The 23,851-nt window shown below is 61.5% G+C and overlaps 1 protein-coding gene and 1 long non-coding RNA gene across 3 annotated transcripts; one reads left to right on the plus strand and one right to left on the minus strand.

Moving 5' to 3' along the window:
- Window positions 1–261: 261 nt before the first annotated feature.
- IGF2 (insulin like growth factor 2) lies at window positions 262–18,893 on the minus strand. 2 transcript variants are annotated; one of them, XM_078057612.1, is made up of 4 exons: window positions 18,767–18,893; window positions 6,502–6,665; window positions 4,452–4,611; window positions 262–4,240 (listed from the first exon to the last, which is right to left on the minus strand). In XM_078057612.1, exons 2-4 carry the CDS (start codon window positions 6,663–6,665, stop codon window positions 4,001–4,003), a joined length of 564 nt encoding a protein of 187 aa, XP_077913738.1. In that variant the 5' UTR covers window positions 18,767–18,893; the 3' UTR covers window positions 262–4,000. The 2 variants fall into 2 exon arrangements, with proteins under 2 accessions (XP_077913738.1, XP_035930631.1); XM_036074738.2 differs by lacking the exon at window positions 18,767–18,893 and adding an exon at window positions 9,414–10,117 and having other exon boundaries at window positions 4,452–4,603; window positions 6,503–6,665.
- LOC118524542 (uncharacterized) lies at window positions 11,983–18,840 on the plus strand. Its single transcript, XR_004911693.2, has 4 exons — window positions 11,983–12,101; window positions 16,691–16,762; window positions 17,432–17,613; window positions 18,485–18,840. It is a non-coding gene; the product is annotated as an uncharacterized LOC118524542 (long non-coding RNA).
- Window positions 18,894–23,851: the final 4,958 nt, after the last annotated feature.

Below are 23,851 nucleotides of genomic sequence, written 5' to 3' on the forward strand. Positions count from 1 at the left end.
AGTGACTCCTGGAAACCACCCCTCCCGGGGCTCCTCCTGCCACAGGACACCCCATCTTTGAGGATTTGGTGGCTAAGATTGTCCCAGAGCCCCTGGCCCCAAGTAGGTGGCCACGGTCGCTGCTGAGAGTGTGCAGGTTTTCAGGCTGTTCTCACTGGCCAAGCGTGCTGTGAGGCAGCAGAGGGGTGCCCGCACCCCCAGGCGCCCCCCTCCCTCCTTGACCCCATAGGCGCGTGAAAGAGCAGAGGACTCAGAACAAGATAAATTTGAATGCTTTATTGGGATTGCGAGCGATAAATGTTAAAGACAAAACCCAAGCAATGAATTTTGCCAGAAATATGAGCATGTTAAAGGGGTCGAGTTGAGGCCCGCACGGCCACTGCCAGATGGACCGCGACAGTGGGTGAGGTGACGTTGGGTGCTCGGCACGTGGGGGGTCTTCAGGCGATGGCGGGGGGGACCCAAGAGGGGGTCCCGCTGAAGACAGTTGAGGGGGGAGAAAAGATGGACGGCCACAGCCGGGGCTCGGGAGGTCAGACGGGGGCCCGGGTCGGGATGGCTGGGGACCCTGGGGGAGCTGCTTGCTGGGGGACACAGAGGAGCATCGGCAGACGGCCCTGGAGCACCCACCCCACGAGAGGCAGAATGTAACACTGGGTGGGATGGACGTCTGGCAGGATGGGCAGGCAATTTGGGGTGCCTCCGAGTCTTTTTGGATCTCAGGCCAATCTGTCTGGGTCCCAATTACAACAATTTGGCTCTTTTCAGCTCTGTCCAATGTTCCGAATGGCCCATTCCCCGGACGCCTGCCAAAGGACCCTCTGTGCCGCTGGTGGGCTAACACGTACCGCCCCCAGGGTCGTGCCAGCCCCGTTGCTGGGGCCCAGAAGCCTTGGGCCTCTAGAATGCTAGTCGGGCTGTCGTGCAGGGGGGCTGCGCTGGGGGCAAAAGCGGGGGTGAGGTAAACCTCCCAGCTGCCCGGATCCCTGCCACAGCCCTAGGCGCCGAGATGGTGGCTGGTTCGGTACCGCCAGACCCATGGGCCTCGGGGCCCAAGCAACCCCAGCCGATGGACCACTCTCGCAGCTCTCCTTGCTCTGCAGGGCCTACACCCTCCTGACCTCCCCTACTCCCCGGCCTCACCCTGCCTGGGCCCCAGGACGCCCTGCAGAGCTCTGAGCCTCCTGGGGGCAAGACAGGGTGCTGAGAAGGCGGGCAAGGTGTCACCGAGGGGTGAGGGGAGGGCTCCCCAAGTGCACGGAAGGCGGCCACCTGCTCCAGCCCGATGGAGCCCCTCTACTCACACACCTGCAGCCCCTTCCCCCCCAGCCGGCCTGGGCCAGCCGGGGGCCCTTTCCTGATGGCCTCCGAGCACCTTCCGGACACCGAGGAGATGCCTCCCCACCCCCTCCTCCGCCCCTCAGGACCTCCGGGGACCAGCCACTGTCCCCGAAGGCCAGGCCGGGCAGCGGCCCACTCCTTTCCCTCTGGCTTCTCCGTGGGGTGCAGTGGCCAGCGCCCCACGGAGGCCTCACTCTCGACTCAACCCAAGCGACAGGGACAGATAAAAACAAAAACCGAATCGGGGCGATAAATGGCGGAGAGCAGGACGTGCGGCGTGGCCGCGGTGGTGGTGGTGGTGGTGGTTCCGTACATTGCTTTGTCACTGCTCCCCTGTTACGTGGGACGGGGGTAAGTTTAATTTGATGTGAGCGCGCGTAAAAAGCTAAGGAGGGATCAAAAAAAAAAAAGGAAAAAAGCCCCAGGAGAAACCAATTAAAGGGGGGAATAGATCAATTGGCGTAAATTTGGGCTCCTAATTGGATCTGTAATTCTGCACTTGTGACTCCTGACTCTTCTCCTCCAAACCTCGCGGGACCACTTCCTACTCCAGAGCATCCCCCCACCCAGCCCCCACTGCCCCCCACCCGCCCCTCCAACCGCCAGACTTCCCACACTCCCCACCATCGTTGCTGGCCCCCTGGGGGGCCTCCCATTGCTGAGAGGCCCCTAGGAGGCCAGCAAGGATGGTCCCTAGGTGTGCTGGGGGTCCCAGATGTTTCTCAAAGAGCACACCAAGGGGGTCAGGCTCCGCGGTAGGGCACGTCTGGGTCTCTGCTCGGCTACAGCCACCTCCAGTCTGGCCAAACCCGGTCCTCGCTCCACACGATGGTGCAGGGCACAGATGCTGGTGGGGCCTGGGGGCATCGGGCTCACACCACGGGGGCCGTGGGGAACGCCCTCTCCCACCCGAGGAGCGCATCCCAGGGGTCAGGAGGGGAGCACAGGGCATGAAAACCTCACCAACGAACAGCTTAGAGAAGCGTCTGAGATAGAATGCTGTCTGAGCCGCACCATGCTGGGTTCACCCATCTGTGTGCGTGCGTGCATGGGCGTGAGGGTGTGTGTGTGCATGACAGTGTGCGTGTGTGGGAGGGTGTGCGTGTGCATGTGTGCATGCGTGTGTGTGCGTGTGAGTGTGTGCGCATATATGTGTGTTGAGGGTGTGTGTGCGTGTGTGTGTGAGCGAGCGTGTGCATACGTGCATAAGGGTGTGTGTGTGCATGTTTGTGTGAGCGAGCGTGTGCATACGTGCACAAGGGTGTGTGCGTGCATGTGTGTGTGAACGTGCGTGTGCATACGTGCACAAGGGTGTGTGTGCATGTGTGTGTGTATGCGTGTGCATACGTGCATAAGGGTGTGCATGTGTGTGAGCGTGCGTGTGCATACGTGCACAAGGGTGTGCGTGTGTGTGAGCGTGCATGTGCATACGTGCACAAGGGTGTGTGTGTGCATGTGTGTGTGAGCGTGCGTGTGCATACGTGCACAAGGGTGTGCGTGTGTGTGCATGTGTGTGTGTGAGCGTGCATGTGCATATGTGCACAAGGGTGTGTGTGTGCATGTGTGTGTGAGCGTGCATGTGCATACGTGCACAAGTGTGTGTGTGTGCATGCGTGTAAGGGCGTATGCATATGTGCATAAGGGTGTGTGTGTGCATGTGTGTGAGCGTGCGTGCGCATACGTGCACAAGGGTGTGTGTGTGTGCATGCATGTAAGGGCGTGTCTGCAGGGATGCAGGTGGGTGTGTGGGTATTTTTAAGGGTGGAAACTGAGATGTAAGATTTTAGGATATGTGGGTTTTGGGAGGATGGATTTTAGGGTGTAGGGGGGTTTGTGCCAATTAAAGTTTATTTTCACAAATTTCGGTGGTCATGTTCTGTTCTCCCCTCCTTCGGTCTCACTGGGAACCCCCATCTAGCTCCATGGTGACTTTCAAGGATGGGAAACAGAGCGAGGAACGAGTCTGGGGCTTTGCTGTTCTGAGGATGACCAATTCTCCCCAAATGTGACCAGAGTTTTGCCTGAGGAGGCCAGAGCCGGCAGTGGACCATGACGTGCCTACCTGTAGATTTGGGGTCCCTTCCTTTCTCCTGGAGGCCAGGCGCCCGAGCTCACGGCCAATCTGACTCGAGGTCCCTGGGGAAGAGAAGGAAAGGGCGGGGGCCTAATTCTTTCATGATGCCAATTGTTTTTAAGCCAATTCAGTTTGGGTGGTTTTTTTTTAGCCAATTGATAATTTTAGGTTTTTTTGTTTTTGTTTTTAGCTAATTAACGTTCCTGGTGTTTCTAAAAAGCCAATTCATTTTAAGGGGACTGGTGTGTGTGTGTGTGTGTGTGAGATTTAGAGGTTCGTAGTTTTAGTTTTTCGATTGTGCAATTTGGGGATAATTTGGGGGGTAATTTTGGGGGATATTTAAAGCCAATCGAGTTTGTACATTTTTAGAGATGTTGCTAGGATCTCCTCAGCCCGATGGAGGGGGCCAAGGAGAGAAGAGCCTGACATGGGGAGGTTGGGGCGCGGGGGCTGGGGATGGGGGAGCCCGCAGAGGGCACGTGACCCCGAGAGATGTCAGAGGTGGGGCCCGGTGGAACGGCCCCTGGTCAAGAGGAGGGCACTAGGTGGATGGTGCCGTCTTGCAGAATTACGCGACATTTTGGCTCACTTCTGATTGCCGGACGCCTCCGGAGAGGCGCCCCCGTGGGCCGCGGGGTCGTGGGTGGGCAGGGCGATCAGGGGACGGTGACGCTTGGCCTCTCTGAACGCCTCGAGCTCCTTGGCGAGCATGCGACCCCGGCGGGCGCGCAGGAGGGCAGGCAGGCCCCTGCGCAGTCGTTGGGCGGACTGCTTCCAGGTGTCATATTGGAAGAACTTGCCCACGGGGTATCTGGGGAAGTTGTCCTGAGAGGGGAAGGGCCAGTCAGGGGGCACCCAGCTCGCCAGGGGCCTGAGGGGGCTCCACGCTCACCCTCCGGTGGGTGACCGGCCACGTCCACAGTCCACAATGCGGGGACCCATGGCACCCAGGCGAGTGCACCCCAGCTGTGCCACGTGCCCTGGTCCCCTGGCTCCGAGGCGACACCCCCCACACTGAGACCGGGTCCCCTCTTACCGGAAGCACGGTCGGAGGGGTCGACACGTCCCTCTCGGACTTGGCGGGGGTGGCACAGTAGGTCTCCAGAAGGGCCAGATCACAGCTGCGGAAACAGCACTCCTCCACAATGCCACGGCTGCTGCGGCGACTCGCGCGGCTTGCCGGCCTGCCTGGAAGTCCCACAGGGGGAAGGAGAGCCGCACTTGAGCACCGGCTGCACGGTCCCCTGGAGCTGGCCTCTGGCCGGTGGCCGCCCGGAGCGGGGCGGGGAAGAGAGGAGGAGGACCACCCGGGGGGGCGGGCGGGCCTTCAGGGGCAGCCAGCCTCGTGGAGGAAGGGGGAGAGAGTGGGCAGGCGGGGTGCCCAGGAAGGACAGGAGTGGAAGTGGGGGTGTGTGTGCTCCAGGACCAGCCCCTGGCCTCTTGGTGCCTCCCTGCTCGCGTGGAAGGTGGACACAGCCTCCTGGTCCCGCTGCCCAGGGAGGTGGGGAAAATGTGCCGAGGGGGAGCCCGGCTCGGGGGGGGGGGCCGCCCACGAGGGGTCCAGCCCCCACGCTGGGGGGCATAGGGTCCCGTCCAGAAGGCCAGGCTGGGACGCAACTGGCGTCCCTGAACAGAGCAGGAGCCTGGGCGGCCCGCAGCCCTCGAGACGCCGCAGGCTTGGGAGAGGAAGAGGAAGACGGGAGGGGAGGAGTGAGGACCTGCATGAAACCACGTCCTCCTTTCCTCCCGTCCTCCCCGTCCCTCCGCTGCTCAGGCTCCAAGGTCAGCTGCGAGGAAGAGTCCCGGCCCTCACCTTGGGGGGCCGAGGGCAGGCGCCCTGGGGAGGAGGTCCCGCGGGTGGGGGCCCGGCCCTCCCGGCAGGGGACCCACTCCCTGGGCACCAGACCCTACACTTCCTGCCCCCAAACAAGGCAGGCGCGAGAGAGGGCACAGGCGAGGCCAGGGTGGGTAGGGTTTCAGAAGCAAGGACAAGCAGGAGAGCTTTTCAGAGAGAAGCTTTGAGAATCCAAGGCTGGTGTCTGTGGGTAAGTTGAGGCTACAGAGGGGGATGCCACGGGAGGAGGGCTGGGTCTGACCGTGAGGGCGGTGGCCAACTCACCCCAGTCACATCCCCACCCCCACCCACCCCACCCTCAGGGTCGGCCTGGGCCTGCCCTCCGCCCCCGTTCCTCCTGTTATCCAGATAAACACTCCCCCCCCCATCCTATAGATGAGGAAACTGAGGCCCAGCTTTCTGGGAGGTGAGGGCAAGGGCCCACACCCCTGAGGAAGAGGTCACCTCCAACTTGGGGGTCCCACAGAGGGACGAGGCAAGGAGAAGCAGAGGTCTCAGGGAAAGTCCGCCGGGGGTTGAAAATCAAGAGAGAAGCAGGAGGAACAAGCCAAGAGCCCTTGGGCGGGCAGGTGGGCACCCCACATTGTGGCTCGCCCCTGGGGTGCACGTCCCCTCCCCCAGTGCTGTTGTGTAGGCAGGCACTCCTCTCTTCCCCCACCCCCATGTGGGTGTGCGGGCAGACGCTTCTGTTCTTACTGGTCTCCGACCCATTTTATCTAACTTTAAATCAGATAATCCCACTGTCAAAATGTCAGGCACCGTGAAAATGTGGGGGGAACTTCAGTGCTCACAGCCCTGCCCGCAAGCAGGTCCCAGGGAGGCAGGGAGGGTAAGTCCTCCTCCCTGCTAGGGCCTACCCCCAACCCCGTCCAGCCCACCCTGCACCCCCACCCACACTCCTGCCATGCTCTGGCCCCCACGCAGATCCCACCCTTCCTGGGAGGAGAGTGTTCTACTTTGAGTCATGCTGCAGGAAAATCAGGGGTGTGAGCACCACCCGGGCACAGAGCAGGTGCCCAATAAATGTGGACACAGTTGTGCTCGTGAAGCCTCAGAACAAGAGAGCCTGGGGTCGCCACCTTGCAGTGGCTTCCCTCCACCTGGCCCCCCACACCAGGCATCCCGGAGGGTATCCCTGGGCGTCTGGGAAATGGTGCGGAGGACTCCAGCATTTATTGAGCACCTGCTGTGTACGCCCTCCCCCTTGCCCCACCGCACGTTGAGCTACTTACTGAAGTAGAAGCCGCGGTCCCCACAGACAAACTGGAGGGTGTCCACCAGCTCCCCGCCGCACAGGGTCTCACTGGGGCGGTAAGCAGCAAAGCAGCACGAGGCCAAGGCCAAGAAGGTCAGCAGCACCAGCATCGGCTTCCCCATCGGGACCCCCATCGGCATCTGGGGGCGGAGAGATGAGGCCATGAGCCTGCCCTCCCAGGCCACATCCAGGGCCAGAGGCCGCCCCGACTCCGACGGAGACACCCTCCTAGCCATCTCCTAATTCCAAGTTCGGTTTAGAGCATGGTGTCCTCCTAAATGTGACCACTTTAATTACAGAAATCACACGTGCTCCCACCGCCCAAGGCGGGGTGCGCGGTGGCCCCAAGGCTGAGTGGACCTGTGTGAAGCACGTCTCTGATCCGTACCAACTGCTGGTCAGCAATTTCACATGGGGGTGATCCTCCCCATCGTCACCACTGCAGGGGCTCGGCCACACCCGGAGCTGCGGGGGCCAGTGCTGGACACTGAACCTGGCCTCTGTCCTATGAAGTCATGGGGGCGGGGCCAGCAAAGGGCAGTGGCCACTCCTCAGACCTCCCAGCATCAGCCAAGATGGCAGACAGCCCCACCCCACCACAGAGCATGTGCATCCCAGACGACCACCCTCCCGCGCCCCCGCAAGCAGCAGGGGGTCCTGCTGGGCCAGTCCCACCCCTGCCCCCTCCCCCACCCTCCCAGCCTGTGGCTGCGCAAAGCTCAGGTCAAGGATCCGGTGGTTACTGCATGGTGCCAACCACACTCCCAGGGGCCTTGTTCTCCTGAATCGCTCAGTCCTCCACTCCAGCCTGCCCTGGGCACCCCAAGACACAAAGACTAGAAGGCTCCTCTGCACTCCTGGCATGACAGCACCCAGGGCCTCGAGGTCTCTCTGGGATCACCAGACCCTCTCCCCCACGGGGGTACCAAAGCCCACCCTGGGAGTTGGAGAGAACAGGTCAGGCCACCTGGAGGCTGGACCCCAGGTCCTTGGAGCCCGACCTGGAAGGACACACCCCCTGCACACGGTGTGCAGCTGCAGGCCCTGGGCAAGGGTTAACAAGGCCCCTCCAGGGGTGGGGGGCTCAGGAGGGGCCTCAGGCTCTCTTGTGGATACAGCAAGCTGCCCCTGCTCCCTCCAGAAAGTGGATTCCCCCACACACACATCCAGGCAGGCAGCCCCAGCCTGCCCTCCGCTGGCCCAGGTACAAACCCCTTCTGGGGCGACAGTCACGGCCCAGGGCCTCTGAGCCCCTGGCACCCTGATGCTACCCAAGCCAGGGGCCAGGCAGCCTGCCCAGAGGTGCCCCTCCCAGGCTCCACACCAGGTGGGCATGGGGGGTCCAAGCAGCATGCCCCTTCCCAGCCTGGAGCCCGGCTGCTGCATGGGAGGCCCAGGGAATTTTCTGATGCCAGAAATCGTGCAGGAGAGAAGGGGGAATAAGAAGGGAGCGCAGCCTCCGCTGAAATTGGATGAAGAGCAGTGGCCAGATCCACAGAAGGATCTAAAGTGCCACCCTGCTCACCTCCTCCTGCCCTAGCCCCGGCCCCAGCCAGGCTCCCAGGCTGCCCCCGCTGCTGCCCCCTTCCAAATTCTAGGAACAATTTGGCCAGCTAGCGACTGGGCGCCGGCCGAGCGGCAGCTGCGTCCTTCTGCAAGCCCGGCCACTCCAGTGCGGGGTCCGGTCCAGAGCACCCGCAGAGAGCAGAGGCCCGATGAGGAGAGGCACGAGGCAGGCAGAGGTGTGGGCCAGGTAAGCAAGCCCCGGAGGAGGCAGGGGAGGAGGGAGGGTAGGGGTGAGGAGGATAGAGGCAGAGAGGAGAGGTGGAGGGGCTGAGGCCCGAGGCCATCAGCAGGCGAGCAGGCCGGAGCGGGCGGGCAGAGGGGTCCTCGCTCAACAGCCCTGGTTACCTGCAGCTGGACAGGAGGCTTGCTGGGACTGGTGGAGAAGGAGGAAGAGGAGGAGGAGGAGGAGGAGGCTGGAAGGCTGCCTCACAGGAGAAGCTAATGTCCAGTTTGCTAGCTGGTCAGTGCTCCAGCTTTTATGTCTGAGCCGGCTCCTCCCAGCCCGGGCTCCACCCTACCCCCCACCCCTCTCCCTGCTGACCACTCCCCCCGCCCCCTTTGCTCCCGCCCCCTCCGTCCTCCCAGCCAGTCCCTTCTCTCCTGCACCCCCAACAGCTAGCCCTGGACCATCCCTCCGCGAAGCACCGCGGGGTGGGGGTGGGGGCTCATCCTGCACCCCCAGCCCATCTAGGCACAAGGCAATGTGGGGGGGGAGGGGAAGAAGGGGGGGCTGCTTTACACCTCCTTGTATGGAAAGTTCCATCTGCCCACTGGGCAGGGGCAGTTACCCTCTATGGGCTGTACGCTCCTGCTCATCTGAGCTTCCAACCAGCCCCTCTCCCCAGATTCCTGGGTGGAAATGTTGGGGACAAGGAAAGGGGGGGCGTCTGTGTGTGGGGGCCAACTGCAAATGTGGCGCCTCGTCTGAGCCTTTTGCCAGCTCGCCCCCTCTTCCATCCGGGCCCCGCCCACCCCGTTTTCCCCCTTCAGTCTTGCTGGCACGGAGTCAACATACCAGGGTGGGTTTCTGAGCCTTGCGCCCCTCCTCATTACCCAACACCCTGGGGGACAGCGCCCTCCCCCACACGGCACGGATCGCAGACTCTCAGCAACACCCCCCTGCACCCACAAACCGACCAGGAAGTCGCCTTTGCAGACAGCTCACACCTCCCCGGCACTTCCCGAAGCCCCTACCCACCCACCCCCACTTCGGCGGCGCAGGGGAGAGCGCGGGCTTCGCCGCAGGGAGCCGGACCCCCAGACCCCCACCCCGGGCCTGCCCGGGTCCCTCTCCCCGCCCGGCCGGCCCGCACGCCGCTTACCTGGAAGCCGGCGCAGCTGCCGCCCACCTCCCTGCTGCGTATCGCAAACCGAACAGCGGGCGTTGGCCCTCCTGCCGGACACTCCTCTGCCAGCGCCGCTCTGGCCGAGTCGCGGGGGCCGAATGTGCGACGGGGCAGAACGGGGGGATGGCTTATTTTTGGGGGGGGACTCGTCTGATCGTTTGGGGAGGGCGGGCTGTCTGCGGGCTGGGGCGGGCCAGATGTTGTACTTTTAGGGGGGGAAAGGGTATCGGGAAATGAGGTCAGCTGTTGTATCAAGGATAGAGGGGGGCAGAGATAGTGAGAGACACAGAGAGAACGTGAAGGGGGGGGCCGAAGAGAGGGCGAGAGGGAGAGAGGACAGCGAGAGGCGGGCAGGCTCGCAGCGGGGGAGAACAGCGCAGAGAGAAACAGAAAGCGTATAATTAATCCACTTCGGGACGGCGAGGCGAGAGGGCGGGCGTGGAGGGGGAGGGAGTCGGAGGCGAGGAGCTGGGGGGGGCGGGAGGGAGCGAAGGGCAGGCTGCGGGAGAGCAGAGAGCGGGCGCCGGGACCAGAGGCTGGAGAGGGGACGGGGGAGCACAGAGAAGCGAGGGCAGGGCGCAACGTCGAGGGCCGGGGAAGGTGCTGAGGGGGGCGGAGTGGAGGGTCGCCCGGGCCACGGACGCCCAGCTCGGATTGGGCCGACGGAGCCCTCTGCCGTCGCTAGCCCGGGCCCTGGGTGGGGGGGTGGCGGTGGCGGCTCCGAGCCGCTCGGGACGCGGCGAGGAGGGAAGCGGCGGGCCGCGCGCCGGGGAGGGCTGGGGGCAGCGCGGGGGATGACAACGCCGGCGGCCTGCGAGCCGGACTGCCTGCGGGGGGGACCGCCTCCTCGGGCGAAGCGGGGAGGGCGTTGAGGTAGATGGAAGAGGAGGCGGCGGGGATCCGCAGGCCCGGCGGAGCGCGGCCCCGCCGACGGCGCCCAAGGCGGGAGTCAGCAGCGTGGCAGCGGGCGGCGACGACGCGGGACCGCCGGCCGGATGGAGGCGCTGGCGGGCCGAGCGCGGGCGGGCGTGGGCCAGGAGGCGGGGGCGGCCGGAAGGGGGGGGCCGGGGGCCGGCCTGGCCTCACGCAGCTCCGCCGGAGAGCAGGCGAACTGCGGGCGCCAACGCCCGACTCTTATAGCCGCGCCACCCCGCGGCGCGGCGCCCGCTCGGGCCCCGCTGGCCCCGCGCCCGCGCCAATGGGCGCCCTCGGGGCGCTGGCCCCGCCCTCCGGACCGCCCCTGCAGCTCGAGCAAGGGAGGGCGAGGGGCTGGGGGGCCCCGGGTCCGGGGGCGACGGTGGGGGGGCTGTGGGGTGCTCGCGGAGAGATTGGGTTGGGGGCGGGGAGCGGCAGAATGCGAAAGAAATCCCGAGTCTCCGTTCTAAAGTGTTGGGGGGCTCCCCCTTTCGGGTTCCGGGGAACCAGGGGTTTCTAGGCTCGCGCACGCGGGGGGCGCGAAGCGAGAAAGGTGGGCGGTGTCCCAGGCCCTAGCGCCGCCGCGGGGCTACGCGGCGGGGGCGCCGGATCAAGAGTGAGGGTGCAGGTGGTTCGGCGCCGAGTCTGGGGTCCCCGAGTCCCGCGGGGAGCTGTAGGGGAAGGAGGAACCTCCGGGCGCGGGCAGGGCGCGCAGCCGCCACCTGCCCGAGCAGGCGCGGCGCCTGAAGTCGCGGCAGCCGGAGCCTGAGCGCCCCCCGGTGCCACACGGGAGCCGGGGTGTAGCTGCGGCGGCCGCCAGGTGCGGTTCCTGGGGAGGGCCGGCCCCGCCAGGCCCAAATGGGAGCCAGACGTGGGGCCTGCCGCGGCTGCGCCTAGCCGGGGAGGGAAAAGCAGGGAAGGAAACAGCGCTCAAATCCTACCTGCATGACCGAACTCACCGGGGTTCGTCTAAGCAGCTCGCCTTTGCGGCCCACCCAAAATATCCGGATAATGATTCCCCTGTCCTCAGTGCGTTGGACTTGCGTAGAGTCGGGTTCAGCCCCGGGGGCCACCACGATAATTTGGGGGTCTGGGGAAACCATCTACTGGAGAGTTTGGACGACGTAAAGAAGTCGTGATTTTTACCAAGTCAAAACCACGCACAAGCCCCGGCGCCCCGCCTGCCCCTCGGCGCCCCGGCCACCCGCGCCTCTCCGAGGGGAAGGGGACGCCGCCGGCGGAAGCCCGCGCCGGCTCGCCCCCTCGCTCCGCCATCAATCACTTCGCCCGCGCTCAGCGCGCGCCTCCCCGACTACCCTGCCCGGCGGACTTGGAGGCGCCGCACCGCCCGAACGGGGTGCGCCTCTCCTCGGCGTCCCTCCGACCCAGCGCCCGGCCCTCCCCGCTTTGGGGCCACCGAGGCACCTTCCCCACGATTGTGATCTTTGCAAAGAGCAAACGAAAGCGGCGCAGGTTTCGGGGCGCCAGGTCCCAGCGAGCGCGGCCGCCGAGCCGCAAGCCCTCAACAGGCTCCTGCGCCCCGTTCTGGTGTCCCCGGCGGCCGCCCGAGGCGAGCGCCGGCCCCGGCGGGACGGTGGCGGGGCGGGCGGGGAAGCCGGCCGGGGCCTCGGAGGCGGCGGGGAGCTCACCGCAAAGCTGGAGGCTGGAGGCTGGAAGCTGCGTCCGCGGGCGCACGAGGAGCCGAGGCAGCGAGCGAGCTCTCTGCGGCGGCGGTGGACGCTGCTGAAGGTGAGCGAGACCCCGGGGGCAGTCCCCAGTGTCCGGGGGCAACGCCCAGTCCGTTGGAAGACCCGGGGACAATGCCCAAATTTGGGGGAAACTGGGGGCAATGCCCAGTCGTTTTCCTGGACGCGGGAGCAGCACTGCCCACGTCCTGGCGGACACGCTGCCGGGCCAAGTGTGTTGGGGAATAGAGAGAGAAATTTCCCAAATCCGAGGAGCTCGGGGGGCCTTCGTAGGAGACGAAGAGAGGCTGAAACCAGTACCCACCGCGCGCGGGGTTGGAAAAAGTGCAGAGGGCTGCCGGCGGGCCGGGAACAATGCCCAAATGTCGGGAACGCAAGTCAGAGCTCTGTCTGGTTTGTGGCTCAGAGCACTAGTGTCCCGTCGCAGGAGACCCGAGGGAGGCCCCGTTGGTGTGGGGAACTGTAATCAGTGACAACATTTGAGACTCAGGATCCAGGGTCCAAGTTTGAAGGATCAGGGGACATTGCTCAGTGCAAAGGGTGGGGGGGGGGGGAGGGAACAAGAAATTCGATTCTAAAATATGGGGGACCCAGCATCTTGGTCAACAAGCTTAGGGGAACCCCAGGCCAATTTGTGGGAGATAGGTTTTGGGTGACTCTGAGAAAATTCTTAGCATGAAACGTGGGGGGGGGGGGAACCTCAGAGGCACATTATCTGAAATTGGGAGAAGAGAAACACTGAACCCATTTTGGGGATCTAGGGGAAATTTCAGTGTGGTGGAGGGAAGTAGAGATTTACTTCCACAATTTAGAAATGCAAAATTAGTGGCCTGGAAACCGGTACCACCAAGGAAGTAACCTCCTTAATTGTCATGGTCTGGGGCCAATTCACAGTGTCCTTTGGAGACTCAAGAAACACGGTCTAAACTTGGGGGAACCTGGGGTGTGATCAGTATATTTGGGAAATGCAGAAAAATCCATGTCCGCTTATATTTTAATTTTTAATTGGTTTCAATTAGTTTATTTTTGGTGAGCACGAAAAAATATCCTGTTTGCTTGGTCACTGTCTGCATTTGGGGAACCCTAGCAAAACATGTCCCAAGTTTTGGGGATCCATGGGAATTGTCCAATGGAGGCAGATGTCTAAATCTCAGGGACCACTGGTAATAGCCTGGAAGCCTGTAGGACACAGGCCCATAAGACCTAGGGTTTCTAGGATATTTTTTGATCTCTGGACATTTTCATTTGGGGGGGGCATGGAAAGTTGCCTGAATTTAGGGGGAGTTGGGGAGCAAGGGTCATAAAATCAGGGGACTCAAAAATCAATGTTCAAAAAAAGCTCAGTTGTTTTGTTGGAGGGGGAGTCCCAATTTATTTTGGAGGACTGGGAGACATGTCTCAATTTGGAGGCCCCAGCAAACTAATTTTTGAATCTGGAGATCCAGGGAAGTTGCTCAGTGTCCTCAGGAAAACTGGGGGTCAATATCTAAGTTTTAGGGAAAAAGGATTAAGAGTCCATAGGTTTCGAGGCCTGGAGAATCAGTGTCCAAAATTGGTGATCTACAGGGAGCTTGCAGTGTGTGAGAGACCCAGGAAATGTTGCTTACATTTTGGGTGACTTTGTGGGTATACAGAATGCTCTGGAATCCAAGAAATCAGTGTCTTTCTGTGATCCGAGTGTAGTACTGACTGTGTTTTTGGGCCTGGAGGGCAATACGTGATATTTGAGAGAGCCCAGCATGTTCAAATATAATGGATCAGGAAAAGGGTCCAGTGTCATCCTGGGGTTTGAGATCACTGCCTGAATTTCAGAAAATCCGGATTTTTGTCAGTAAGCCAGTGGGACACAGGGAATGTTTTCATACTCAAAATGTATGGTGAAGAGAACATGTTCCCAATATTTGGTTACTGGGGACACCCAACAGAGCCTGGTACGAGGAGATGTAGGCTTTGTGCAAAGGGTTTGTTTCCTGCGTGGTGTGACCCAGGGGAATCTGCCCAACCCACAGGGCCACAAGGAAGCACATCTCCAGTAATTGCTCAGTGTGCTTTCCGGGGCTGGGTGCAGTGTCTAATCCGTAAGGGACCTGATTAGTGGCCAGAAGCTTGGAGAGTCCTGTAAACGAACTCACCGAATTTTCATCCCCCCCCCAACAAAAAAAATATTGCTCAATGAGATCTGGGGGTCAGAAATCATCCTCCCAACTTTGTGGAAGTCAGGAAACCAGAGCGCAGACTATTTAGGATTGAGAAAAGGGCCTGGTGTGCGCTGGGTGCAATGCCTCAATTTTAGGAAAGGAATAGGAAGCCACGTTCAAACTCTGAGGGTTCTGGGAAAATTGCTTCGTGCATTGGGGGGACCTGGGAGTCTTTGTGTAAAATTTAGGGAACCCGGGCTGATGCCGATAAATTTGTGGAACCCCGCAGACAGCGTCCTAAACTGTGGTGAGCCCGGGGAACAGGGCTTCAGTGTTGGGGAGCCAGAACTGGGACAAGTATACTAGCTTGGGAGACCCTGCAGTTAAGGTCCAAAATTATGGAGGCACAGGGAAAAAGCTCCACTTGTTTCGGAGAGACGGCACCTAAGTGCCAGAAAAACACTGTCCGCCTTCTGGGGAGCCAGGCAAATTGGTCAGCGTGACCACAGGACCCGGGGTTAACGTTGAAATTGTAGGGGATCCCGGGTTGGCGGTGTGTAAACCGCTGGGGTATGGAGCATGGTATATAAGGCTGTTAAGAGCCTGCCCAATGAGTCTGGGGTTCCAGGACACTAGGTGAATCTGGGGAAGCCAGCGGGGGGCTTGCTTTTCTCGAGGTCCCCGGAAATTGATGTCCAAGAAAATTCTTGTGGCCTGGGGAAATGCTGGATGTGTTTGGAGGACCTGGGAGCAAGCCTTACATCCGGAGGATCCCAGAAAAAATTACGTCCGCGTTTGGTGGGAGCAGGGAGGTCGCTCGGTGGGCTGGGACCCCGGAGGTGGAGGGCCGCATGGGAGTGGCGGAGCTCCCGGGGCCGGGGAGGCGCCGCGCCGCCGCCGCTCCCCCGCGTCTGGGGGCTCGCGCGCGGAGCAGTGGCGCCCTCCCCGGGGGCCGCGGGCGCGGGCGGCGCGGGCAGGTAGCGCGGGGCTCCCCGGGGCGCGCGCCCCGGAAGGAGTATCGCTGCTCTTTCTTTGGCCTTCTGGCCGCCGTGAGCGCGCGTGCGGCGGCAGCCCGGCCGAGCAGGCGTCGGGAGGAAGGGAGGAACCCGGGAGCCGCGAGGGAGCGACTTGGACGCGGCGCCCCGGCGCTCCGGGGGCTCCCGGCTCCCCGCTCGGCCGCCTCCGAGGACGGCCCCGCGCTCCCCGCCGCCGCCGCGCCCCACGCGCTCCCGCGCTGCGAGCCTAGGCGAAGCCGCGGCCGGGCGGCCGCCGCGGGCAGGCTCGTCCCCGGCTCGGCTTGGGGGCCCGGGAGCACCCCAGACGGCCACCCCCGCGCGCCGAGGCGCTCCGCGAGCACCCTTCGGGCCTTAACCAGTCCCCACACAGGGGCGAAACCAGTTTTGCTTGGGTGACACGAAGGAGGGGAGGGAAGGGGGAAGAAGAGGAGAGACATCGGGGAGAAGGAATGGGGGCAGCCCTGCACGGTGGCCGGGGCGCCAGGGGTCTCCTTTCGTTTTCTCAAAGAGAATTTTCACGCAGAGCCTCGCTGTCCCGGCTGGGAAAGCCCAGTCGCTCACAAGCCAGTGTTGAAGCAGCGCAGGCGCAAGGCGCCGCTGGCACGAACACGGTCACCACCTCGGAACTGAGCACTGCTGAGGTGGGGGGTAGCGACCCTTGGGGGGCATCTGAGGGGTACGGAGCTTCCAGGAAGAAGGCATTGCTGGGGGACAGAGAAATGGTGGGGATCCTGGGGCCCCTCCAGCGGGCATCGCTTGTCCCCACTGTCACCCCACAGAAGGACCCCAGTTAGAAGGGGGCGGCTCAAAGCCTGACATTCTGGGAAGGCAGGGGTTAATGCCATTGGACAGGTGCGGGACTCTTCACGTTATTTTGGCAAGACAGGGAGACTCCCCCCCCACCACCACCACCATGAAAAACAGCCCATTTTCCACCCAGAGCCCCAGGCACGTGGGGAATGTTCCCCCTTCAAATTCCAGTCCGCATCAATCACCCCGTGTCCCATTCCAAGAACATCTGGCCTGCCCCCCCCATCACCGCCCCCTCCCCCCTCCACCAGCTTTGTAGCCTCCCGCGCCCCTGGCTCTCAGGCCTGTGCGGGTGTGGGGTGTGCCTGGGGACGGAGGGAGGGTGAGGAGAGGGCCTCCAGCAGAGAAGCCTTGGGTGCCTTGAAGTCGCTCCCCACTGCGTGGAGACCTGTGAATTTGGGGGTAGGGAACTGGGTCCCTGGGAGCCCAGAGCAGATTCCACATCCTCCGGAGGGCCTCTGCTTATGGACAAACACAGGGCTCCCTGTGGCTCTGCTCTGGGCCCCCCACCTTTCCTCCAGGCCTGCTCCCAGGCTGGGAGTGGGATGGGGTGCTGACGTGAGAGCCCCTTTCCAAAGCGTGGGCTTTCCCCCTGGCTGGGGGTGATGGGGGGGCAACCACACCAGCAGCCTCTCAGTGGGTCCCTCCCCTGCTTTCTGCCCACACAGGAGCCTGTCCTGGAGAAGCCTCTGCCCGGTGCTTGGAGACGTGCCCCTCTGGCCTCTGTCTGGACCTTGGAGGTAGGAAGGCTGAGGCCACTTTGGGGTGCCAGGCTGAGCCACGGGGGCAAGGAGGGGGGGTGCACATGCGCTCTCTACCCCGCGGGGCTGCCCGCTGAACCCTCGCCTTATTTAGTCAAAAGTGTGGCTAAAGGGGCAGGCTTGGAAGGGGCAGATCCGGGTCACCCTAGGGCTCAAAAAAGGCGCTGGCTGCCCCCAGCCAGGACAGCGTCAGGCTCTCCCCGACTTCCGGCCCTCCACGGTAGGAAGGGAACTGCAGTAGCCCGAGCATATTGCGGGACTGGGGTCTCTCCTGCCCAGAGCCTGGCTGGCAGAACTTCAGCCCTAGCGCCAGCCACCCTCCCCCCTGCCCTGCTCCAGCCCCGGCGGCAGCACGAGCCTCCCTGCAGACCGCAAACCCATGCTCCACAGAGAATAATCATCCCCCCCAAATTTGGACTCACCCTAAGAGCCTGGCCCCTACGCCCCAGGCCTGCGGCTGCTCTCGAGCCCGCCTCCCGGCTCCCTCACTCCCCTGCTCCCAGCAGGCAGCCTTTCTCCTTCCCGGTGTCCTCCCACAGCTCTGGCTCTGAGCTGGCTGCTCCCGCTCCCTGGGACCAAGCCCAGGATTCTGCAAACTCTGCTCTGTTCTCCGAGGGTCTCTGAGCACCCCTCCCTCACCCACCGCAGGGCACCGGCCGCTGAGGCTCAGACCTTGCACTGGGCTCCAGGAGGGACCCCGGCTCAGCGTCAGCCCCGGCTAGAAGCGAGGGACCAAGAACCCAGCCGGAACCACCAGGACCCGACGACGGCTCAAGCCGCCCAAGGCACAAAGGCGCCACAAGCCACTGTTCCATAAACCAAAGCCAAAAGTAGGTAGGGGTTAGGGGCTGGGTGGGGGACGTGGGGGGGGGGCTGAGTAGGCGTGCTGGGGAAGGACCCAGGCAAGGCCACTATTGTACTGTTTTCTGTAGTGTCGGAAATAAAGACACCTCTTAAAAAGAACATTCATGGCCTGTCTCTCAGATGGGCCAACCAATCTAGAAGGGGGTCACCTGCTGGGTTCCCCTCCCCCCCCGCTCTGAAGGGTGGCCTCAGTCACTTCTGGGGTCCAGCGCAAGGACACAGACCCACCCCGCCCCCACTTCCGAAGCTCCCCAGGACCCTGGAGCAGAGCACCCCTCCAGGGCAGCTCAGCCTGTGCCCCCACCCCAGTACCTTGTCCGTGAACCGGCGTGGCCACCACCACCGAGCTTGCTTCAGAAGTGTCCCAGGCACTCTGGCCTGAGGGCCTTTCTAGTCCCCCCCCCCCCAACCCCCACTCACACACACAGGAAGCCCCTCTGGCCGAACACAATGGAATCGCGACACCGGGGCTCCTATGGCCGCAGCACTCAAGAGTCCCTCTGCCTCCCGCCCATGGGGCACGACCTCCCTTTCTCCTCACAACTGAACAGCCAGGAGTCTGAGACTGCCACCCACTTTGACAAATGGGGACACAGAGAGGTCAAGCCACTGGTGTGAGGCCCCACAGCCCAGCAGCCCAGGGCAGGGAAGGACCTGGGTCTCAGGTGCCCCAGCAGAAGCCAGCTTGCCTGGGGGCTCCTGCTGCCCCCCCCAATTGATGAATTCTCCCCCCCACCCGCTTGTTTTCTCCTTCCTCCAATTCTGTCCCCACCTTGTCCTTGTCCTCCCCTTCTCCCATGGTTGCTCCCTCCTCCTCCCTTGCCCTTCTTTGGCCAGGAGCTCCCCTCCAAGGACCCCCAGAGGAGCCCAGACTGCAAGGAGCGGCTGTGCCCACACCTGAGCGACCCAGGGACCGACACCCACCCGGAGCGGAGCAGACCAGACCCCCTGAATCACAGATGCCTGCGGTGTGACTCTGAATACACCCCAGCTTCCCTGGGCCTGGTGGGGGGGTTGCTCCATGAACCTAAGGAAAGGAGGCCTCTGCCGGGAGCTGACACTTGGAGAACGAAGCCAGTGGACACCTCAGCCCTGCCCTGGGGGTCTGAAGACACTCACCTCTGTGGGGCTGGGGCTGGCTGCGGGCCTCAGTTCTGAGCGCGCGGCAACCGCCTGGGCCACAGGCCGCAGCAGCTCACCTCCGGGCTGGGTTCTCGGGCGGCTCTGGCCGGCTGCGGGTCGGGCAGTGACTGGGGCTGTGGCTCCGGCTGGGGGGCAGCCTGGGCAGGGGGCTCTGCTGGATGAGATGCAGGACCTTGGGGCTTGGGATCCACCTCCTCCTCAAGGAGTTCTGCAGTGACTCTTCGGCCCCTGGGGAAAATACAAAGGTGTTCCTGAGATGAGCACTTTTAAAACAAACCTGCCCCAAGCCGGAGCACCGTCCCTTCCTCCCTGTCCCCTGGCTGTTCAGTGGGAAGGCCTGCATGTCACCTTGCCAGGGTTTTGGGTGGCAGTTCCCCTTCCTGTCCCTCTGGCTGCCTAGCTCCCCCTTTTTCAAAGGACAAGGGAAGAGGAAAGTGGCCCACAGTTCACCTAGAGCTGGGCTTCCCAGGAGCCAAGCCTGCAAAGGTGCCTGCCCATGAAGAGGCAAGAGACCCTTCTGTTGGGTGGGCTGCCCCTTCCTGGCTGGTGTGGACTTCTGCCTGGGCATGGGGTGGGGGCTGCACACAAAAGGCTTGCCTTGGGGGATCACAGCACACTATATGACACCCCCACCCACTCCAACATTCCCACCTTGGGTGGAAGCAAGGAGGGGGCCAGGTATAAACCAAAGGACACAGTTCTGTATGAAGAAATCAGCTGGATGGCAGCCTTGGGGTGGGACACTGGGCTTCCCTTGGGAAATGAAACCTGTCACCACAGACACCACATTGGCTGTATGGAGAAGTCTGGGACCCCCGGGTGGAGGGGAGAGAAACTTCATGTGCAGAATTATGCACAGCCCCAGGAAATTGCCCTTGCCCCAGCACACAGTTCTGTGGGCAGGAGAGGCACCAGGAGAACCGGGCAGGCCTTCAGGGAGAGAGGAGCTTTACTCTTTCAGTCCTGCTGTGGGGGTACCAAGGTGTATGGCCCTTCATTGTCCTCCTCCTCAATCTCCTTTCCAATTACTTAGTGGGATTCTTTGGTTATGGTTGGGAGGTGTAGGAGTGGGGAGAGGGGGGGAAGCTTTACTTCTAAAATGGTATAAAAAAAACTACTCCAAAATCTCGGGCCCCTGGCCCCTCTGCACAGTCTCCTGTTTGTCTTTGGTTGGGATTGTGGTGGGGGTGGGGGGGAGGTGCAGCAACTGCAAACTTCTCACACAGAAAAGCCCTGCCTTTTACATTTGCAAAAACAGCTGTTCACTCCTGCTGAGAAGAGCAGCCCTACCCACCACCCCTGCCCCTCCCACTTTGCCTGGCAGATTAGTGAAGGAAAACCTATTTTCCCTGCAAAAGCCTCTGTGCAGCCTATAGAGGAGCCCCCTCCCCACTTGTCTTTCCTGTCCCCTCCAAAGTTGAGGCTATTCTTAGAATAGCTTGCCTGGGCCTTCTCTCTGACATGAGAGGTTCTGTCCCTCCTGCAGAAATGGGGATCCTGTTAGCTGCCCCAAGCCCCCAGCCCACCCATGCCTCAACACAGCATGCAGTGTTTCTCACACAGAGGCTGCAGCAAGAGGGAGGGAAGCCCAGTCACCTGTACTCTAGTCGCTGCGTAGTCCCCGAAGTTCCCGGGCGGTGGATAAAGAGGACCGGGGAGTCACTGGTGCCCAAGCCTCTCTGCTGAAGCTGCCCGGCCGATGATCCGCTGGTCGGGCCAATATTAGCAGTCGCCGCCAAAGTAGGGGGTGCTCTGGCTGTGGTGCCCAGACCCTCCAGCCGGGTTGACGTGGAGGAGGAGGAGGGGGACGAGGCTGAGGCTGGAGAGACGATGAAGGGCACTTTTAGAGTGTGCATTATAATAGCCCCTAGAAGCGGGAGAGGCTCTCCACCACTGAGCGCAGCACCTGCTCAAATGCCAACTGAAATTATTTTTGCCCCTCACCTCCTCGTCCCCTCCACGCCTTTCCTCGAGCCCCTCCAAATTGGGTAGCTTTGCGCCAACTCGGTGGTGCTGGGGCCACTGGGCAGCTGGCTGTGGCACCTTCTTACGCCAGGGCACAGTGCACAAGGGGGTGGAGATTTGGCCCACCCCCTGACCCCACGGAGAGGCGTGTGTGGGCGGGGGCACAGACCGGAAGCACTCCCCCAGGAGGTGGGACTATGTGGAGGGGTGGAGAGTGGGTGGGGCCCCCTGAGATTGACAGTTGGCAGTCACTTGACACCCTGGTATGCCAGTGGGCGTGGCACGGGTAAAATGGCGACGGGCCATATGCAGAAAGAAGCCGGGTTCGAGAGTGATCAGAAAAAACTCTTTTTAGGTGCTTCCAAGGCAGCTGCAGTGCAGCACCTTCACATCATTTCTTCTTTTAGGGGTAGAGGCCTCATCTGGGAGTTTCCTCCCTTCACCAATCACTTCTGATAGGGACCCTGCACCACAAGTGTGGTGGCAGGTGGCAGCTCTGAGCACCAGTCCTGCTCATAGGCACTGAGGGTGGGATGTTGGGTTCACAGCCTTTGAGCCTGGCTGAAACTCCAATCAAGGCACAGCCTCAGAGCCATCAGCAGCTGGGGAATGGGCAGGCAGATGTGCTGCCTGATTGGACTAAATCTCGCTGGGAATTTAAACCCTTCTTCCAACCTTGCAGGGAGAGCAGGCAGCAGAGCAAAGACTCACTGAGAGGTAAAGACATGTGCACTTCTGAGAAGGCCACCAGTCCCACACCCCCCAGCACCCTGCACCCCAGCTTACCCAGCTAACTGGCACATGCTGGGTTTAACACTCACTGTTCCTTTCTCTCTCAAGCCCTCACCTGAACTCCTTTCCTTAGCTGGAGGGATGGGGCATCCAGTGGGGAGGACAGGACTTTTGGTGGGGAAGAGAGACTTGAGGGGGAACTCAGATCTGGCAGGTGTGTCCGAAAGGATGCAGATGCTCCAGAGCCACACCACCCTACGGGAAGAAGGTAGGTGGGACTCCTTGCTGGACTCTTGCATGAGGAGGGATGCAGGGATGCTAAAGGGTCCTGAGCCAGGTCTGGGGCACATAGAAGGGAGTCAGTGTGAAGCAGCCCACAGTTCTTGGGGTACAGCAGTCACCTGCCCATGTTGGCTCTGACTCTGCTGTGGGCTCTGTGGCTTGAAGGCTTTGCATCCTGTGTTGTCCCCTGTGTCTGCTGCAAGATATCCAGATGTTGCAAGGAGCTACTGCCAGGTCCTTATGGGAAGACTTAGTTGGGATTTTCCAAGCCACAGGTGGAGCTAGGGAGAGTGTAAGGGCTGACCCTAAGCCAGACATAAGGAGCTGTGTGGCCTTGGGAAAGTTACTGAACATTTTACCCATTTTATCCGTGCCACAGGAGGCCCACCAAACCGAGAAGGCAGGAAGCTAAGGGGCTGAAAAGGAAGTAGCCTTTCAAACCCATAGATCATTTCCTGGAAATGTGGAAGCTCCCAGCCCCAAAACAGTGTCTTGAATCTGAGTTCTGCCCTAATCTGGATTCCTGTCGCAGGCCTGGCCCAAAAGGGAATCATGCAGGGCAATTTTAATCCACCAGCATCTTGGAACCCAGAGTGCTTACGCAAGGGGAGGGGAGCAGAGGATAGAGGTCAGGGTGGGAAGGGCCCATGGAAGACTAGCTAAGCCATGGCACCACTGAGGCAGGACTAGTGGCATGGGTCAGGGAGGTGGGTGTGAGGCCTGGGACGCACAGCCCTGCATTCCATTTCTTTTCCATGGTGGAGGGAGAGCACATGGCCAATAAGGGATACAGGTAGTGGGAAGGAACACAAAAGGGACAAATTTGGAGTGCTCCATTGAACTAAATCTCGCTGGGAATTTAAAACTCTCCCCCAAGCTTGCAGGGACACCTCATAACAAAAACCTCATTGCCCCACTGCCTTTGGGCCTGGGAGAGGATCATCCCGTCCTGGGGTTCCAGCCAGAACCTCATTTATTCAGGAGACTTCGGGGGCACCTCCAGAAATCCCAAGTGCGGAGGAGTTGCCTCTGCTTGGCTGCTTGAGTGGCCTCATGCTGACACCTGGTGGCCACTTCTAGAATTACAGCAGAAGAGCCCACAGGTCTTAGTACAACTTGGGGCATTCTGGGGAGAGGGCTGAGGGGGCAAAAGGACATTTGTCTCTACGGAGCGGGGCCCGCTACAGCATCAGGGTACAGGTGGGCTCTGCACTTTTCTGTGCTCAGATAGGAGACTTTTATCCATTTCCATCCTGGCATTACAGAACAGGTGGTGGAGGGAGGCCTAGGGGAATTCCCCCCTTGGGGGACTCCCCAACACTAGCGGATGTGGCAAGGCAGATGCCCAAAACCACAGGTGCAACCTGGGACACCTTCCAGAAGTATCGTTGTGTTCTGAAAATTAGAGGGGCCTGTATTATATTTGTATCAGAATAAAATCAGATCTATTACTGGGAGGCTCTGGGAAGAATGTTAATGTTAGGACCCCTTTCCCAAGGCAGAGACCCTGGGAGGAGCAGGGGTAGGCTGAATTTTGTTCTCCCAAGCCCGCTTGCGAGCAGGGTTTTCCAAATCTGGCCCAATCCCGACACCTTGTGGCCACTTGTAGAAGTGCATCCGCTGCCTCAGAAAGCCTAGTTTCCCTTAAATCAGTAATAGTGCCGCCTGGGTAACAACAGGGTTGCTTTATCAAACCCAGGAATGGAGAGAACCCCAACCTGAACGAGCTAGGTTTTGTCCCATCAGATACCTTCAGCTCCCCGCATCTGTGCAGCAGGTAGTCTGACCAGCCTGGGGAGATTGCTGGGGGCTGCATACAGGCTTGAAGGCCCCCAGGCCACATCACGGGGGCCCTAGGGGCGCCGGGCATGATGGAGGGGAGGGGAGCGGTGGGCAGGAGGAGGCCTGGAGGCTGACAGGGTTCACGTTCTGGCTCTGCCCGTGGAGGTGGGCAAGCCGGGTCACCCCCTGGGCCTCCACCTCCCCTGATCTCATGAGTTCCATGTGCAGGGACACAGAGGCCTGGAATCAGTGTCTGGCACAGAGTAAACGCTAATAAACACTCACTATTATACTCTCCTG

This window comes from Halichoerus grypus, chromosome 11 (genome assembly GCF_964656455.1).
Source record: "Halichoerus grypus chromosome 11, mHalGry1.hap1.1, whole genome shotgun sequence".
In the NCBI taxonomy this organism is placed as follows: Eukaryota; Metazoa; Chordata; class Mammalia; order Carnivora; family Phocidae; genus Halichoerus; species Halichoerus grypus.

What these genes read in the sequence shown, in the direction of transcription:
- IGF2 (XM_078057612.1), bottom strand. Translation starts at nt 6,665, where the DNA reads ATGCCGATGGGGGTCCCGATGGGGAAGCCGATGCTGGTGCTGCTGACC. An exon ending in GACCGCGGCTTCTACTTCAG is followed by an intron (nt 4,612 to 6,501) that starts TAAGTAGCTCAA and finishes TCCCCCTGTGGG; the next exon opens with ACTTCCAGGCAGGCCGGCAA. An exon ending in CCCCTCCGACCGTGCTTCCG is followed by an intron (nt 4,241 to 4,451) that starts GTAAGAGGGGAC and finishes TTCCCCTCTCAG; the next exon opens with GACAACTTCCCCAGATACCC.